Source organism: Patella vulgata, chromosome 2, assembly GCF_932274485.2.
Source record: "Patella vulgata chromosome 2, xgPatVulg1.2, whole genome shotgun sequence".
Classification (NCBI taxonomy): Eukaryota; Metazoa; Mollusca; class Gastropoda; family Patellidae; genus Patella; species Patella vulgata.
Window position 1 is genome coordinate 51677978 of NC_065880.2, and position 17666 is coordinate 51695643.

The 17666-nt window shown below is 34.6% G+C and overlaps 1 protein-coding gene across 1 annotated transcript in view; it reads left to right on the top strand.

Annotated features, from left to right (window-relative positions):
* The window catches only part of LOC126810951 (ras-related and estrogen-regulated growth inhibitor), a 32391-nt gene that overhangs the window by 5589 nt on the left and 9136 nt on the right, over positions 1-17666 (top strand). Inside the window, exon 2 of the mRNA XM_050536382.2 lies at positions 17139-17195. Coding sequence (XP_050392339.1) covers positions 17139-17195 — 57 coding nt within the window. The remainder of the gene's footprint in view (positions 1-17138; positions 17196-17666) is intronic.

Sequence of the window (17666 nt, forward strand, 5' to 3'; positions counted from 1 at the left end):
TACTTTATTGAATTGTCAGGTATTCTCTTACAGTCCCATATATCAACTTTTGGTCTTCGAAGGAATTATTAGTGAGCAGAAATTCGGCCGTATATCCGTTATCACTCGTCACATCAGCCAGTTATATAGAGAGATGGCTCGTGTTTTCCTTTGGCGTTCGTCACTTCCGACTCAGGAAACTTGTATTACTCAGCTATCGTAGCAATGATCTCTGTGTTAAAATTATATTTGGAATGCGTTTAACCAGCTCTATCACATATGTGATAATGACTGGCACCAATATTGTCCTTTAAACCCACTTTTATCAGTGGGCAATTTGTTGAATCAGGACTCCCCTTTTAAATCGTTGAAATTAATAGCTGATTTTATCTAAATAAAACTTATGTACCGGTATTTTATTAACTGGCGTTAGTTTATCACATACAGTATGACTGGGCTAACAGTATTCAATATAAGAAAATATGGAAGCTATTTCTGATTAGAGATTGCTTAATATAATGAGAGAGGAATTTAAATATTTGAGATGCTTCTTGTGTCTGCAAGAAATTAAACCATTTAACCGTGTTCTAAAAATGCGGGAACTCTTCTAAATTTGTCTTATATAATCTGTGACTGAGTGAATTGGTTGCACAAATGGAATAATGTTATTTAAAATCCGAAACTTTACTTCGTAAGCCCCCGAGGGCCCTGGCACTTGTTTCCGATAGTTGACCATGGATATAACTACTTGTGTTTAGACGTCCACGGGTGTAATTATCTAATCTTTGATAATTATACAGTTTGATGAATACTGGAATAGTTCACTTTTATAATCATGTGATTCACGTAAATGAAGTATACCGTAATAACCCCTTTTGAACGAGGAACTGGTTGCATCTATATCCCAATTTAAGTACGATCGAATTGTAACTTGGTATGTTTGTTCTTTGGACAATTGCGCATCGATTGCCGGATTTCGATTTTTGTTCATATCGTACGCTCGTACTCGTTCAACAGATTCAAGGACAGATTAAGGGATAAGTCGTCGGACGTGACCTGGTCTGATGCGCCTAGCGGGACTCCCTAGGAAAAATTTGAAAATTAAATCGCCGTAGATGCGATTTTGAGCACTTTCCTGTCGATTTTCATGCACTATGGAACTGTATATCTTGATTGTTCTTAATGCGTTTTCGGCGTGGCAAAACGTACTGATGACTGATGGGATGGCGAATGGCTAAATTTAGTAATTTAGTACAGTAATTCGCAAGGGAAATGCCTAGCTGCGGAAAAATTGCCACACTGCAAAAAAAAAACAAAACAAAAAACATTGCATTAAATTAAATTAATAATGGTGCAGTGAGACAATACCGATAATATGTGAAAACCATGCACATTAATTGAAAGATAGGAAGTAGGGTGTAATTGAACATCACACGTGTAACACAAAGCACAGAGAGTTCCCATCCCAAACCTGCACTAAGGTTTGCTACAATGTTTCTCGCGCTCGGAGGGGACAAACTCCCCGGACTCCCTATGCCTTTGCCCAAGTGCTTCAAATTCTTTAAAAAATACCGCTATGATACCCCCACCCCACCCCTTCTCACTATTTACACCGCCCTATCGTAATGAATTATTTGGGAATCGTAGCCTGTGCATGTTTGCTGAGAATGTTTGAATCCCAAAGCTATTTGAAGGTGAATCGATCACCTTACCTTGACTCTTCTAATCAAAATCCCACACATTTTATTACGGTGCTAATTCTTTCTTTATTTACTCAGTATACATGGTAAATACATTATCACTACATCTACATGGATATGCTAATTTAAAATATGGTACGTAGATGTAAGTAATGTTTAAAACAAACACCTTATTGAAATAAAGCACACTAAAATAATATCGGCACTTCATTAATGATACCTAACATGATAGGGGAAAATAGAATCCCCGAAGTGTATTGTAACATTTGCATTAAAGGGTATTAAAAGGTGTTAAGTCCTGACGTAATTATTAATATTTCTTTTAAGTTCCAAAATCAAGCTACCCTGACTGAGCTTAATGGGGGTGTGGCCCCACACAAAAAGAAAGAATTCGGTGTTTGAGTAACAATATGAATGATGACATGGGACAGCGATCGCCCTGGTAATAGTTTTTTTTAAAAAAAATCTATCAACTGTCACTCATGACGAGTGAACGTCAAAGATAGAAATGTCATTTCCATTAATCATGTTGGTGTAAAAAAAAAAAATGCTTTAAACCCCATGTCATTTAAATTTTTCGGTGAAATGGTCTCTGAATTCCAGTATATTCAATGGAAATGTTTATGAGTTATCAATGGAAATTAGTACATGAGTTGTATATTAAAAATTACAAAATTTGACGATGCAAACATTTTTGTTTTGACATAAAAATATATTTGATTTTAACCCAAGGACAAAAATTGAATTCCACAATAATAGGTTTTTTAAGTCTTAATTTTCTCAAGCAAGCAGCAAAACATAATATGAAAACCGGAACTCTTATACATATAAATATATGCTTTGGGAACCCATAAATATACATAATCGTTCCTGTAAAATAGGGTCAAAACTCGCCATTCCGGAAAATCATTCTAAAAAGTGGTCGCGCTCTCGAATGTTCCCACTATCACGATTCCCGCTACGACTGAAATCGTGCTTTTAACCGTGGAGTAGTCGTGGTGATCCTATCAGGTCTTATCACATATTGAGTTCAGTCGCCGCAATCGCGTTGATCGTATCGAAACGCATCAGAACGTATCTGCACGTACCAGATTGTAAAGCATCGCACGGAAGTGGAAACCTAGCATTAAAGCTAATGGTAAAGATGAGTGATGATTTGTTAGAATAGGTGTATTGTAATTAACACCTGTATATTGTATGTGTTTTGATATAGATCATATTTCATACTGTAAGTAATGATAGATATATATTTAACACATACATCCCTCTTATTCTTCTCAGTAATAATTATGCTTTCAGTATTTTCTACCAATCACCGCCTTACATTCATTGATGATTTATATTAGATGAAACCATTGTTTCTATGTTAAATTTGAAAATATGTCATGATAATCGTGATTAAACAACGTGGCCATCAGAAAATGAAACTTCACATCGTAAGCAGCAGGGGCGGGTCCAAGAATTTTTGCAAAAAGGGGTTTGCCCGGTACCTGAGAGTGAGACAATGTATCCTTATCCTTGAAGATTTTTGAGACATGGCCTCTGTCGTCATTTTGGCGTATATACATACACAATTTTTATTATGAATTATTGCGATGACATTGTGATTCAATTTCATTGATGCAGACCAAAATCGAACTCCTCACAGATCTTAATAATAATATTGTGGGATCTCCACAGACTTTGTACATGATTCACATTTTGTGTGAAAGACCAAAATCGAACTCATTCAAGATCTTTTGATCGTTAACATTATATGGCAAGTTTCATTTAAATCGGACTAATAATTGTGGCCTCTGGAGTGTCCACAACGTTTGTAGAAATTTCACATGTGTAAAAGGTAGTGGGTCATAACCCAAGAAGGTGCGGGTCGATGCGCACCAAAATCGAACCTATCTGAGATATGTTGGACCTTAACATATAGTTTCATAAAAATCGGTTAATAGTTGTGACCCCTAGATTGACCACAAACAAATGTGAACGGACGTCCGTACATACGGACATTGGCGACAACATAATACGTCCACAGAAAACAGTGGGTAAAATTATGTGAACGAAAAGCCAAAAATGGCAGCCATCTTGGAAAATGACAGGCATTTTGAAAATTAAAGTGGTTAAAGGCATTTTCTTAATAAATGACCCCAAAAGGACACCCATGCCAATGTTAGTGCTTGTATCCAGTGTTGGCCGAGAAAGTTCCTCAGGACTTTAATAACACGTTCGGGTAGAAGTACCCTGGGAAAATATTTAGAACACAATGATGTATACTTCTGCGTATCACGAACAGAAACAACTTATATCTATTCCCAATCAAGGACATTTGTTAAGAACCAGGTGGTCCGAAAAGCTTATTAAAGTTTTCTATTTGGTCACCAGGTTATTCATTCGGTAACTATTTCCAAACTTATGTTATTTCTTTTGTTAACATTTCTGTACTTTAGCTTATGAAAACTCCCCGTTCGTGCTATGAGTACAGATCTAATCTATTGACATGATATATATATTTAGGTAAAGTCTACAGGCTGCAGAACACCTGAAATCAAGGTTCTTGATGTTACATCTTCCTAATGCTTTGTTTAACATTTCCCCTGGAGATTATTGTGAAATAATGGTGTCAAAACAAAAATTATCTCAACATTTTCTATTATCTAAGCGATACCGTTGCCAATTTTCAGTGTATTTAGAGGAAAGTTTCCGTAAGATCTGATATCACACGCTGCTGCCTTTCGGTGACCTTTATCCCGCCATAAATGTAATATAATTTGTAGTGTAGCAGGGCGCCAGTTAAACTCCACTTTAGTCTTGATAACATAAGAGGGAAATGGCAAATACTCAATTCGATAAAATATTATACCTGTCGGACTTTCGAAATCTTATGGATGGATTGCCAACCATTAATAAATCACAGAGGTCGAATACTGGGCCACTTCTTGTGATAAGAAAGTACACACCTTACGTGTTTATAATTTACGTAATTGGATGATAATTGTTCAACCAGAGATGTTTACCTGCAAAGATCAAGAATTCACCCGCCATAATTTGTCTTGAACGAAATGATAGCATTTTCTATCCGAAAAACGTTTTTATGTTAACTTGAACATTTTCCAATTTTCCTTATAGTCTTAAGTATCCAAAACCCCAGTCGGTAAATTGAAAACAAATTCAAAATTGGTTTGAAACATGGACAAACCGGGACCGTGAATAGTGAGTATCAATTTACCATTGCTCAGTTTTATCTGATTCGAATACACGAATTTTATTTATTTGATCAATTACCCGAACCTTTAGTAGATCTTCTAATGGGTGACATTATCTGCTAAAGTTTCAATCTGGAAATTCCCTCAGCATTTTGGAAGGTTGTGTTCAAGATATATTATGGGTTTCTTCAGATGTTATACTTATAACTAAACATTCTGGATAAAAAAATCCCATTATTGCAGTCTAGGTAAAAGAAAAGTCGACACACGATATTGCCCGGATCAAACCTGGCATCTCTTTCCAAAGTTCTGGAGATGGCTGTCAAACCGCAGCGTCTTAACCATCTAGTCAGCGATTTTAGGTTATATTTTAAGATAAACACTCTTTTTACGATACATTGCATGTCATTTTGTTCCCTACCGAACTATGTCCTTTATAGTTCGTAATATGTACTCGGACACAACGTGGGAGATATTAAATAACACCCATTATATCTACAAGCGTATGATTATTTTTATAGTACAAATTATTTATATATTTTAACAAATGTTGTCTAGTTTTATATATAGATATAGGGTTGTGTTTGTTACAGACAGGTGGATGACATGATTTACTAATTAAATGCTACCCACTGTTATAAACATCAAGTATAAACAACTATAAATAGCTACTATCATTATTATAACAGCTCATGGTTATTTAACAGGAATTATTATATTGATTAACTTTTTGAAGCATGGACCTGTGGTGCTGTATTTACCATATTTATTCAGTGCAAAAGTTGATAAAATAATCGGATTTTTTAAACGTACGTTTTATATCAGCACATATTCTAATTCGAAGGATCAGTGGCTGGCATTTTATACTGGACATTTATTTTAACCTAGAAAATATTATGTTACCAATAATCCTCCGTCTGATTTGAATATAGTGTATTTAAAATATGCTTGATTTTGGCATATTTTCGAAGAATTATTGATTTAGTGCATCAAATTGCCAATTATTAGCAAACATCGCAGTAGTTATAGATGAATAACGTTCCAGCGAAGACTGATTTAGTATGTAATACATGTCAAGAAATATATAAACAGGTCAAAATATATTTCTAATGTTAGACTAGTTTACATCTATAAATAACTACATATTGAACAATACTTCTTACATCTGTCATCTTCTATATATCATCTTATGCCAGGAATAACCTATAACACTGGCGTGCCAGCTTCCTGTAAATTGAGAAACTGTAAGACTCAGGTAAATCGAGAAGCATTCCGAATGCTTTTAGTGTTTCAACACTGATTAATCTCACTTGGTATTACCGACCAGCTTCGCTTAAACACAAATACACTGAAAACTTCAACATTCTGTTTTCTTTGTTGATGATGACATTGCTTTGTTCAAAACACGTCACATGTATCAGATTTAATAAAATTTGGTTTGATTTGGATACTTGGTTTAAACAATATTTATATTAATATCAATTATTATTAAGTGATTACATATCCTTAATGAATAACAATTCACAAAGAAGCTACTTGCTTATGTGAATAAAATTCGTCTCCTTGCAAGAGATAATCACGCGATGTAGACAAATGAAGCATTTTGATTATTTTAAATGTGTTACCGAAAATATAATTCTTACTACCATTAGTATGTATAACATGTTATGCCACTAGACCAAGGCTGGATTTGCCACATATAACGTTCAGATTTCTACAGCATGCGTTTATGAGTAAAATTCATTTAACTTTTTGCACACTGAACCCTTTGAGGTTAAGCAATGATACTTCTGTACATATCGTTGTGATTTCTGATCAGTTAGAATTTAATAGTGATTCGTCAATTATTCAGTGAGTTATTACCCTGGTCATATTAGTCAAATATGTCAAATAGCACCAGAGTATGTTTCATACACATGGCTTGTAATTGACAACCGTCAGTTCTGTGCTGGCAGTGCTTTGTTTCCACATTTGGAAGAATAACATATTTTATCTTTATTTTTTTCGGTCTTTAGATGGATATGTAATATTGAAATGACTTTTACATTTTGAACTTGAAACGAATTACCTTACATATAGTCGAAATGAACCGACGACCTAACCCTTTTCTGCCAATTCTAGAACAATTTATGACAAATATATGTTAGTAGAGTTTTCAGGTACATTGTGGTGTTGATTTCTACAGATTAGACGTAAATATGTAGGTTAAACCAACTCGTATATCTGCATCATAATTACATCTGTACATTTCCTCTTCCAATTACTTATCTCCGCGAAGCATTATCTACAGAAAACGGATCTTAGATAGGTTTGATGAATTAGCCAATATTACCCACTAAATGTATCTACTATATAAATCTACTGTGAACTTAGTAGCCCAATTCCATTAATTATTTTACAAATTACTTTCACCTGCCTTTAAGCATATGGTTACCGCCGACTAAAAAACATTTGAAGAGATTAACTTTAATTGATTCTAAGAACTAGGTTAGACATAGTGCTCATTTAATTGGCCTACAAAACCCACAAGAGAAGAAAAATGTATAGATAAATGATAATCTATCCATTGGTTCAACGAAAAACTTCAAAGAAAGTGTAGCCTACTTTGTCTGGTAGATACATCTAAATTTATATCCATCCCAGAACGGTCGAAGGTTGTTTATTTAATAAAACAAGGTTAACAAGATTTCCCATAATTTTCAGATCCACGACAATCTGACACGTGTCAAGTTAACGATAAACCTATTGAGATTTTGTCTATGAACGGGGTCGTGTCAGTCATTGAGAAAGATGTCACTGGGTGGTCAGGTGCATTATTACAGGAACCAATTAGATGACACTATTGAGGCCAATGTAATAATATCGTACGTAATTAAATTAATGTTACCTAACGAGTGAGGGAGAAGATGAGGCGATGGTCCCGAGGTCCGTTTCAGGGGCATCAAATCAAAGAGTGAAATTAAAATTATGTTTTTCAAAATTTGAAATTATCGCTGTTAACGTCGTTGTACCAGCTGCTCTACTTTCATCTGTTTTATATATCTCAAATACCCCCCTTTCTCACGTGTCTAAATACTATGCCCCGTACTTGAGTTTTGCGGTGTACACAATAAAATAGTTGGCACCAAGCACCACCGAACCTCTATACAGGCCACTGTGAGTAACAAACATCGTGGATTTTTTATGTGTAGTAAAATGCAGACGAAAGTTGATGTTATAAACTTTCAATAAAATAACGAAATGTACCATACTGTATCACGCCTCTTGGTACTATTTAGGATGGCATACTGTATCTCGTCTTGAGGCTATAATTTAGGATGGCATACTGTATTTCGTCTTGAGGCTATATTTAGGATGGCATACTGTATCTCGTCTTGAGACTGTTATAAGAATGATTCTAAAGGTAACTCACCTAGTCTCCTGCATCATGTCAATAATCCCAATATTTTTTAGTTCAAATGAACTAATATCATTTTATTTTTGGCAATTTGTGTAATATCTAAAAAAATTGACAATAGCACTTAAATTCGAAAAAAAGAAAAAAAATTAGTAAAATAAAATAAGAAAAAGCAAACTCTCTTACTGTGCTAATGAATTTTGTTTTCGTTTTATTGAACGCTTAAACCAGTCATTTATATATCAACTTCTCATAAACAAAATTAGTGTATATAAAATGGTTAAAGCGACCAACTGTTTTCATGCTAGATGACTAATTAGAAACCTGTCATTTTTACAGTGAAAACAAAACCGAGTGGAAAATGGAAATTTTTGTGGGCTATTTACCTACACCGTGCATAACATTAACAGCTAATATAGCTAAGTATTGACGCTATTCATTGCTTTAACACCCCCTTTAAATAACTTTATTCACTGCTGTATGTAGATGAAGTAGGGCAATATAATATGCTTTAGTCTATTAAATGTATATAACCATAGAATCTTTACGCAGTAAAGTACATAATTATAGACGACGTTTTGTGAAACAAATAATAAACTGCTTACCAGAATGGGGGGTTGAGCGGCTGAATGGTTTACTTTTTATTTCGACCGAAAGGGGTAGCGGCGTTGGGGAACACGCATAGCCTATATTAAACCCCTCTCCCTGTCAGATATAGGTACATGTATTTACATAAAGCAACAAATAATGTACAAGTGAAAATATAATTACAGTGAGTGAGTTAAAGTTGTAACTTGAACCGTCTGGTGATTTCCAAAAACGAGTGGACTGTTCTAAAAATATTGGGTGAGTTTTCCGTCAGTTCCCTGCAATAAGATAGTAGTGTTTCGACGGATAGTACGTAAATTATTCATATATTATTTCGGGCATCCAAATACAAGGAGCAATTCAATAAAAAGTGTTCAGTATCTTCAAACTGATGGCCACATTTACAGCATGGATTGCTGCAAGAGAGACGTAGTTTAGAATGAATGATTTGGTTTACGCGGGAACCAAACCAAAAAGTTTTTGGTGGTGTTGAATCTTGAGCCATGAGTTCCGAATTGAAAATATTTAGAAGAGATACTGATTTTTTTTGTGTCTGGATTTAATTTGTTCCATTCTCTAATTGAAAATGATATGAAAGAATTATAGAAAATATTTGTTTTACATTGTTATTCAGGTAGGCATTTTTTTCGGAGAATTATAATGGGCGCTTTTTGTCAAAATTAAAACATGAAGATAAGATGGAAAAAGGCCGTTTATAATTTTATAAATGAATTTGAGTTTATGTCTTCTGCGTCTCTATTTTAACGTAATAAAATCGGTTTCTTCATACAACAGTCTATGGCTGGTACCCCTTACACCACCACATATGGACCTAACTGCCTCCAGTTGTAGGTGCTCTAATTTGTTAGCTAGTTGGTCTGTGCAGTTGTCCCAGATGACGTCACAATGATCAAAATGAAGTAGGATGAAAGAGGTATAGATAGTTTGTGCATTTACGCTGCTAAAGATCTCTAAGCACAAGCGAATTATTAAATTAAAGATATGCACTGGTTAGTCCGGAAATAACCTAGTATGTGTTGAGCCCCCCCCCCCCCACACACACACTTTTCATTGCCTTACCAGAATTGTTATTTAAAGGTAGTGGTTCACGTATCTAGAAACTCATACATTTTCCAGTTAGAACTTTAAAGGGGTGGCACAATCTCTCTCTCTTTCCCCCTCCCTCTCCCCCCCTCTCTCTCTCTCTCTGGGAGATAAATTTGGTGTCACAATCAGGATTTCTAAAGCTCGTACATGTATTGCAATCATGATATAACATCCAGCATGACGAAACAACAATAATTATCTTGAAACCAAAAAACTAAAAAAAATGGGCTTGTAACTCGGGAGTATCAAATATACTTTCTAATTTTTTTTTTTTTGCGTAATGCAGTTTTATCTACAGATTAGATGCTGTCTCTTTTCAAAGTCATAATTTTAAAAATGTCAACTCAGCGGACAGTTATTGGGTAAAGAATGCAGAAGTTTTTAGTTCAATAACTTCGAGTGAATCCAAAATAAATTCTAAAATCCGTGTTAATGACAGATGTGATAAACTAAAATTATTTAGCATAACAGGAATGTCTATCACTGCCAATCTTCCACTATTTATAGAACTGATGGTTCATATTTAAACGCAGTATAAACCTACACACAGATAAATAAGTAACTCACAATTAGTTTAACATGCATATTTAATTTAATCGCCAGCCATACTAAAATTAACTTATAAAAACATTAAAAAGGCATAAAAGTGTTTGTTATAAAGGAGCCACGGTGGCTAAATGAGTACGGTCCTGGCTCGCTAACCTGGAGGTACGGCTTTATCCAATGCCGTTGTTGGCCGAGAAAGTTCTTCGGGATTGTCCGTCGTGGTTGTCCCTGGACAGTGGCGCCGGACGGAAAACCTGGCAAGGAACAACGTCTAGTTGTTCGGATTGTATGAAAACACGAGGTCCCATTAGCGTTCACACTTGAAAGTGGGAATTGCAAATAAGAGTAGACACCACTCTTTGGGCAAAATTTCACTCACAGCCTACTGTATGGCGTGTGTCCGTTCTTATTAACCAGAAAGTACGACGTTAAACTCCATTTCGTGTTTTGACGTTTTCAGCTAAAATAATGTGAATGGCAATATGTAGATACCAAGTTACATAGAAACTAGCTACTTTCCTTCAATTGTTTGGTACATTTTAATAGCATAAAAATAGAATATATTTAGCCTGGGGTGTTTTAGTTGCAGATATATAGTATAATTAGGAGGAAGTAGTCTGGCTTTCTGTATTATGTTCTGTATACTACAGGTGAATCAAAGTACACTGTTAGAAATAAATGTTAATTTACCGTAAGAATGTGGTAAAATATTTACGTAGTTGTATGTTATTTTACAAATGTATGTTTTATTACACTAAACAGGCGTGATAGTACAAATAGTCGTAAAAAAACATATTATACAGGTGATTTTACCGTGAAATAATTTATTTTTACATACGTAACGTCAAAATACAGTAATGTTCAGTGTATTCAAACTATAGGAAGATGTACCGTAGCCCAAATTGGTTGTCGTAAAATGTTGAAATCACAGAAATGTTTTATTCAATAGTAATGAAAGCAAACCTTGAAATATTTTTGTTAAAATTTCTCAACACACAACCAATTAACAGTGACCGTTGAAGTCCACAACCAAATAGCAAATGATGTTACGACAACCACCAGGTAAACTGTCAGAAAAGTATGTAAAATTACAGTAGTACAAGGGTTTTTTGTACCTCAATTATCGGTATATTTTACAACATATACTACTTTTACCAAGTCTAATGTATTTTACCGAGTTTCATGTCTTTTTGACAATAAGTGGCGATGGAATCAAGGACATATTCAAAATCCTGTAAAAATACATATAATGTAATAAAATTGAACTGAAAGTAACGCAGCAAGCGTGTTACTTTACAGATTTTACGTTTGTTCACATTATTATGTAATTTACTTTTAGGTAAGAAATATAAGTAAAATTACAGCAGTTAAAGAATTTGTTTTTACCTTAAAATATTGAACGGAAAATAACATAGCCAGCATGTCATTTTACAGACTTACGTTTATTCACGTTATTTTGTAAATTTACTTATTCGGTAAATTTACTTATTCGGTAAATTTACTATCTCTTATTGTATTTTAGTATTCCATAGAAACGAAACATTCCTAATAAGTATCTTCTTATGGTATTCATTTCAATTTATTAACCATAATATGGACAATCACATCTTGTAAGTTTAGTATATTGCATGTCATGTATATCTAGTTTCCATTATTTATAATATCTATAAAGTGTATTGATATTTAGCGTGCGTTAATCAGTTTGTAAGTATTTTCTTAAATGCATAAAAAAAAAATGTTTTGACTTTCTGGCCGTAGGTTGTATTATCTCGTTTTCTAGTTCACTTGAAGACGGTAAATTAAACCGATTGTCCAGTGTTAGTTGGGCCGGACTGTCTGTTAAGCAGGGTTATAATGCCTGCAAATAGATAGTACCGCGAGCTAATATCTGAAAGCCTGGAACCATGCTCTCGTCTACCAAAGAGGATTATCGATATTCAATATATATTGAAGTGATGTTAATACGAAATATTTTACACCGGGGCTAATGCTCGAATCTTGCATGTAAAATTACCAATATTAGTATTTTTAACAAAAGTGTAAATTAACAGTGTGATGTATTTTTACAAGAAATGTAAATTAACATTGTGATGTATTTTTACAAGAAATGTAAATTAACAGATATGTCCTTCTACAGTAAATTGTTAAATAACTAATGGTGTAATTTTACCTATGATTTAGGGGCAACTTTTGCTGCCCGTAATTTTAGGGTAAAATAACCAAAATATTTCTAACAGTGTATACATAAACAACATTTTACTTACCAGATAAAAATACAGTCTTGTATAATGATAGACTGAGTTTATATCTATCTATATATATATAAACTACAGTATATCTATATACACTGTAAATGTCATGTTTATAAAAACGTGTACCATTAGATTGATTTTCTAGAAATAAACCAACAAGGAAGACTATATAATTTTACTTATAGATTATTATACTATAAAGACCCGATATCTCAGAACAAAGAATAGACATTCATAACAGTAAAACGTTGTATTACCAGAAAGCATGTTAGTCGAAAAATGATTAAAATCGATCAATTCTGACGTATTTAATGCCATTTTATTTTCTCAAAACAAATGTAACAAACATTGTCAGCTCATTATGGTGGACTTTAAGAACTAAACGACAAACAAACTACCCACTGGGTGTTCAGCCGAATATTATATTAATGTTGTCCTTAATCTAAGTTAAACGAATTGGGAAAATTAAGTACTTTAGTAGATTACATTAAATTATTCGTAAAACATGGATCGGGAATTGTGATAGCGTAGCTGGAGCTTTTAAGTTTTATATATTGATACTGCCCGGCTGAAAGGCCATTGCCTGATATCAATGCCATTAAGTACCTTGAAACTCTTTATATCAGGTTATAGATGAAATTTAAAGGTAAAACGTTATAAACGATCGTCTAGCTAGTTACAGACAGATAGAGATTCAGTACTTACATATCTATACAACATTCCACAACATTCACTGTGAACATTTTACACCTCATTAGATAAAACTTTTATTCACAAAATTTTAGCTAATATTTTATCAGGACTGTAAAAGTAAGCTGTATGAGGAAGTCCTGACCAGGGACAGAGAGAGATAGAGAGAGAGAGGGAGGGGGTCTGTCATTGAGTCAAGTGGTGTGCTTTCGATTCCCCGTTTGTAAGTGACAAGAAGTAAGTTCGCCTGTCCAACCCCTGCGTTTTCTCTGGGTTCTCCAATTACCTCTCACTGCTAAGGACCCCTACGCGCATATGTTAGTCCCGAAATTAGCTAGTTTGTGTCGAATGGACGTTAAACCCTATTTCTCTCTATCTCTGTGCCTTGTTTTTTTTTCTAAATCAGATAATTTTACAACTTTAATCCCCATCTCAAAGAACTATCCTATTAATGTGTAAAACTTACCACACTCATTCTAGGGTCATTCCATACCAACTGGGTCAATGGTGGGAACATGACCCCCTCCAAAAAAATTAGAAAAAATATATGTTATAGTATATGGCCTTAAACTAAGAAATCCAACATTTTACCTCTCTAGGTTGGAAACTCGCTGAGATGTGGCCATTTGAAATTAGGGTACTGAAACGGATCATAAATTCGGTAATTTTTTTCAGGTTTTCGGATGCTTTAAAATCACATTTCAAATAGGAGTAGAACTCTCTAACTTTGTAATCTAAGACAACTTTTGGAGTAGATTATGAATTTAGCATCACACTCATTATCCAATACCTACTGTTCGCGCCACCAGGTGGCAAAATGTGAAACAAATGAACTATTAACTTTTATTTTCAGGATTTCCACAGCCTCTGGCAAAATCACTATTGTATACACAAATTTCAAAATTGGCATAGTTAATGTCAGTTTGTCTTTTATCAATTTACAAAAGATTCTAAGTCGATGAGATATATACTTTCCCAAATATTCAGTCTCGAAGTTCAATGCACACTGAAAACGTACAAAATATACCCATTTTCACCTTCAATTTTGGCCGTGTGGGACAGGGGTTAAAATTATGAAAAAGTTTGATAATGAAACCTCAATTACCCCTACTATAAGTATTAAAGTCCATCTTGTGTATTTGATAGCTTATATACATATATTTAATTGGCACTTTAAATCTGTACGGTGATGAAGTTTTATTGGCTAGGTTATCAAAATTGTTGACTTTTCACATTGATTTCAAAATAACTTCTAAATGATCTACACTCCTCAAATATGCCTGTTTAAAATGACCTTTGGCGTAGATTACAAATTTGGGTGTACACTGTATTGTTCTAATTTTATTTTGCGTCCAAAATGAGAACAAAATGGTTAATACGCTTGACGAATTGGAATAATGGGTTTTGATAATCGGATTAAAATGATTTCTGAAAGACTTAGACCCCTCATATTTGTCATTTTAGATCAACTTTTAACATAGAATAAGAATAGGGACTCTTTTGGGATCCAGAGAGTATCATATCAATTTAGTTTTGCTTTAAAAACAGGTGAAAACTTGTTTTGTCTGCTTAGAAAGTTGAAGTACAGTACTTTTGTAGTTTCACTATCACCAGACGCCTCAAAACTACAGGCCGCAATTCTTAATGCATCGTCTTGAATCTGTGTATACTAATTGTTTTCTTATACCCTAATGATGTTCCCTATTGTTTTTGGTGCGTGCCCGACCCTCAGGGACAGAGAGCCACGCTCAATTTTTGTATGCTTCAGTTTATTAACTACAATCCACAATTCTTGAGGGATTGTCTTGAAGTTGTGCATACTTATTCCTTATACCCAAAGAATGATCGCTATTGTTTTTTTGTGCATGACCAACCCCACGGGGCGGAGCCACGCCTATGTTTTCTTTTTGTGTTAGTGTGTTTTGATCATCTTGAAATTTTTTCATACTTATTTCTGATATCTTTAGGATGACCGCTATTATTTTTGGTGCATGCCCGACCCCCAGGGGCACAGCAGCGCCCATTGTTTTATGTTTATCGCCTAGGGGCCGCAATTCTGAATGGATCATCCTGGGGTCAGGCATGCACTAAAAGTTCAGAATTGCAGCTTGTGGACGATAACACAAAAATCTGGTGTTGCTGTGTCCCTGGGGGTCGGGCATGCACCAAAAATAATAACTGTCATCCTTTGGGTATAAGGAATTTATAGGAATATATGAGTAGTTTTCAAGACAATCCATTAAGAATTGTGGCCTGTAGGCAAAACACACAGACACACAAAGAGAACATAGGTGTGGCTCTGACCCGGGTTGATCCGTAGGATGTAAGGAATAAGTATGCAAAGTTTCAAGACCATGCGTTAAGATTTGCGGCCTGTAGTTTTCAGGTGTTCACTTAACTTTCTAAGCAGACAAAACAAGTTTTCCCCGTTCGTGAAAGCAAAATTAAATTGCAACGATGCTCCCTATAGCCAGAATGGGTCTATATTCTTGTTCTACATTATAAGTTGCTCTAAAATGGCAAATATGAGGGGCCTAAGTCTTCCAGAAGTAATTTTAATCTGATTATCAAAGCCCAATATTCTAATTTGTAAAGTGGAATAACCAATTTTTTCTCATATGGGAGGCCAAATAAAAATTACAACAATACAATGTACATCAAAATTGATTGCATATTCGTAATCTACGCAAACATTTACTCTAAATAGACACGTTTGACGGGTTCTAGGTCATTTAGACGTAATTTTAAAATCAATATGAAAAGTCAACAATTTTCATGATAGCCATTAAAACTACATCACCGCACAGATTTCAAGTGCCAATTCAAAATATAAGCCATCAAATACACAAGATGGACTTTAATGTCTGTTATAGTAGGGTAATTGAAATTTCATTATCAAACTTTTTTATATGGCCAAAATTGAAAGTGAAAATGGGTATATTCTGTACGTTTTCTATGTGCATTGAATTTCGAGATTGGTTATTTGGTAAAGTATATATCCCATCGACTCAGAATCTTTTGGAAATTGATAAAAGACAAACTGACATTAACTATGAAAATTTTGGAAGTTGTGTATGCAATAGTGACTTTGCCAGAGACTGGAATTCCTAAAAAAAAGTGAATAGTTCATTTATTCCATATTTTGCCACCTGGTGGCAAGAACTGTGTGAATCGCAAATTGTGTGTGATGCTAAATGCATAATCTGCACTAAAAGTTGCCTTACATTACAAAGTTAGAGAGTTCTACTCCTATTAGAAATGTGAGCTTAAAGCACCCGAAAACCTGAAAAAAATTACCAAATTTATGATCCGTTTGAGTACCCTAATTTCAAATGGCTATATTTCAACAAATTTTCGGCCTAGAGAGGTATAATTTTGGATTTGTTAGCTTTAGTCCATGTACTATGATATATATTTTATAATTTTTTGGGAGGGGGGCATGTTCCCAACTTTCCGAAATTTCGTCCACTTGACATGAAATGACCCTCTATTGTGTGCTTCCATTGGCTAGAAAACTGGATCAGATTTCTCCGGCATTTATGATTTGCAGTATTTACGAAAGAACATCCAAAAACTAGCCAGATGGAAACGAACCCCACGATACACTGTGCATACTGTCTTACACTGATAGTAGTATTTACATAACATAAGTATAATAGTTTTATTTTCCCCTTTTTTCCAGCGTTAGCAGTGCGATTCCTTACAAAAAGATTTATAGGTGAATACGACCAATCAAATGGTAAGTAGCAATGCATGTAGGCTACCAAAATACTGTATTCAACACAATGATTATAATATGGAACACAGTCCCTATTTTAATTTTAAGCGACGTTTCGTCGTGGGTTTTCCCAACGTTATCAAATAGTCTCTATCTATAGCATTCAGGCAAATATTCTATGAATATTAGTCTGGATGGGATGTTTAACGTTTGAGAAAAACTAGGTCACTGGCTAGATTATCCGAACTTCTCCGTTCAGGGCCGGCGGAAGCAATTATTGGTTCAGGGAGGGGGCTACCATCCTAGGTCCTTAGGCGAGGGTGCGGGGGCCATCTAGGCCCCGGAAGCTCTCCGGATTCTGGATCGTCGGAGACGCTTTCTGAACGATTTCTGGCTAATATAATTACTCAGCTATGAATCGAAATTTTATTTCTTTTCTAACTCCCTTATCATGATCTATGTTGGTTTAATCCCTGCGATACTGAACTTAAT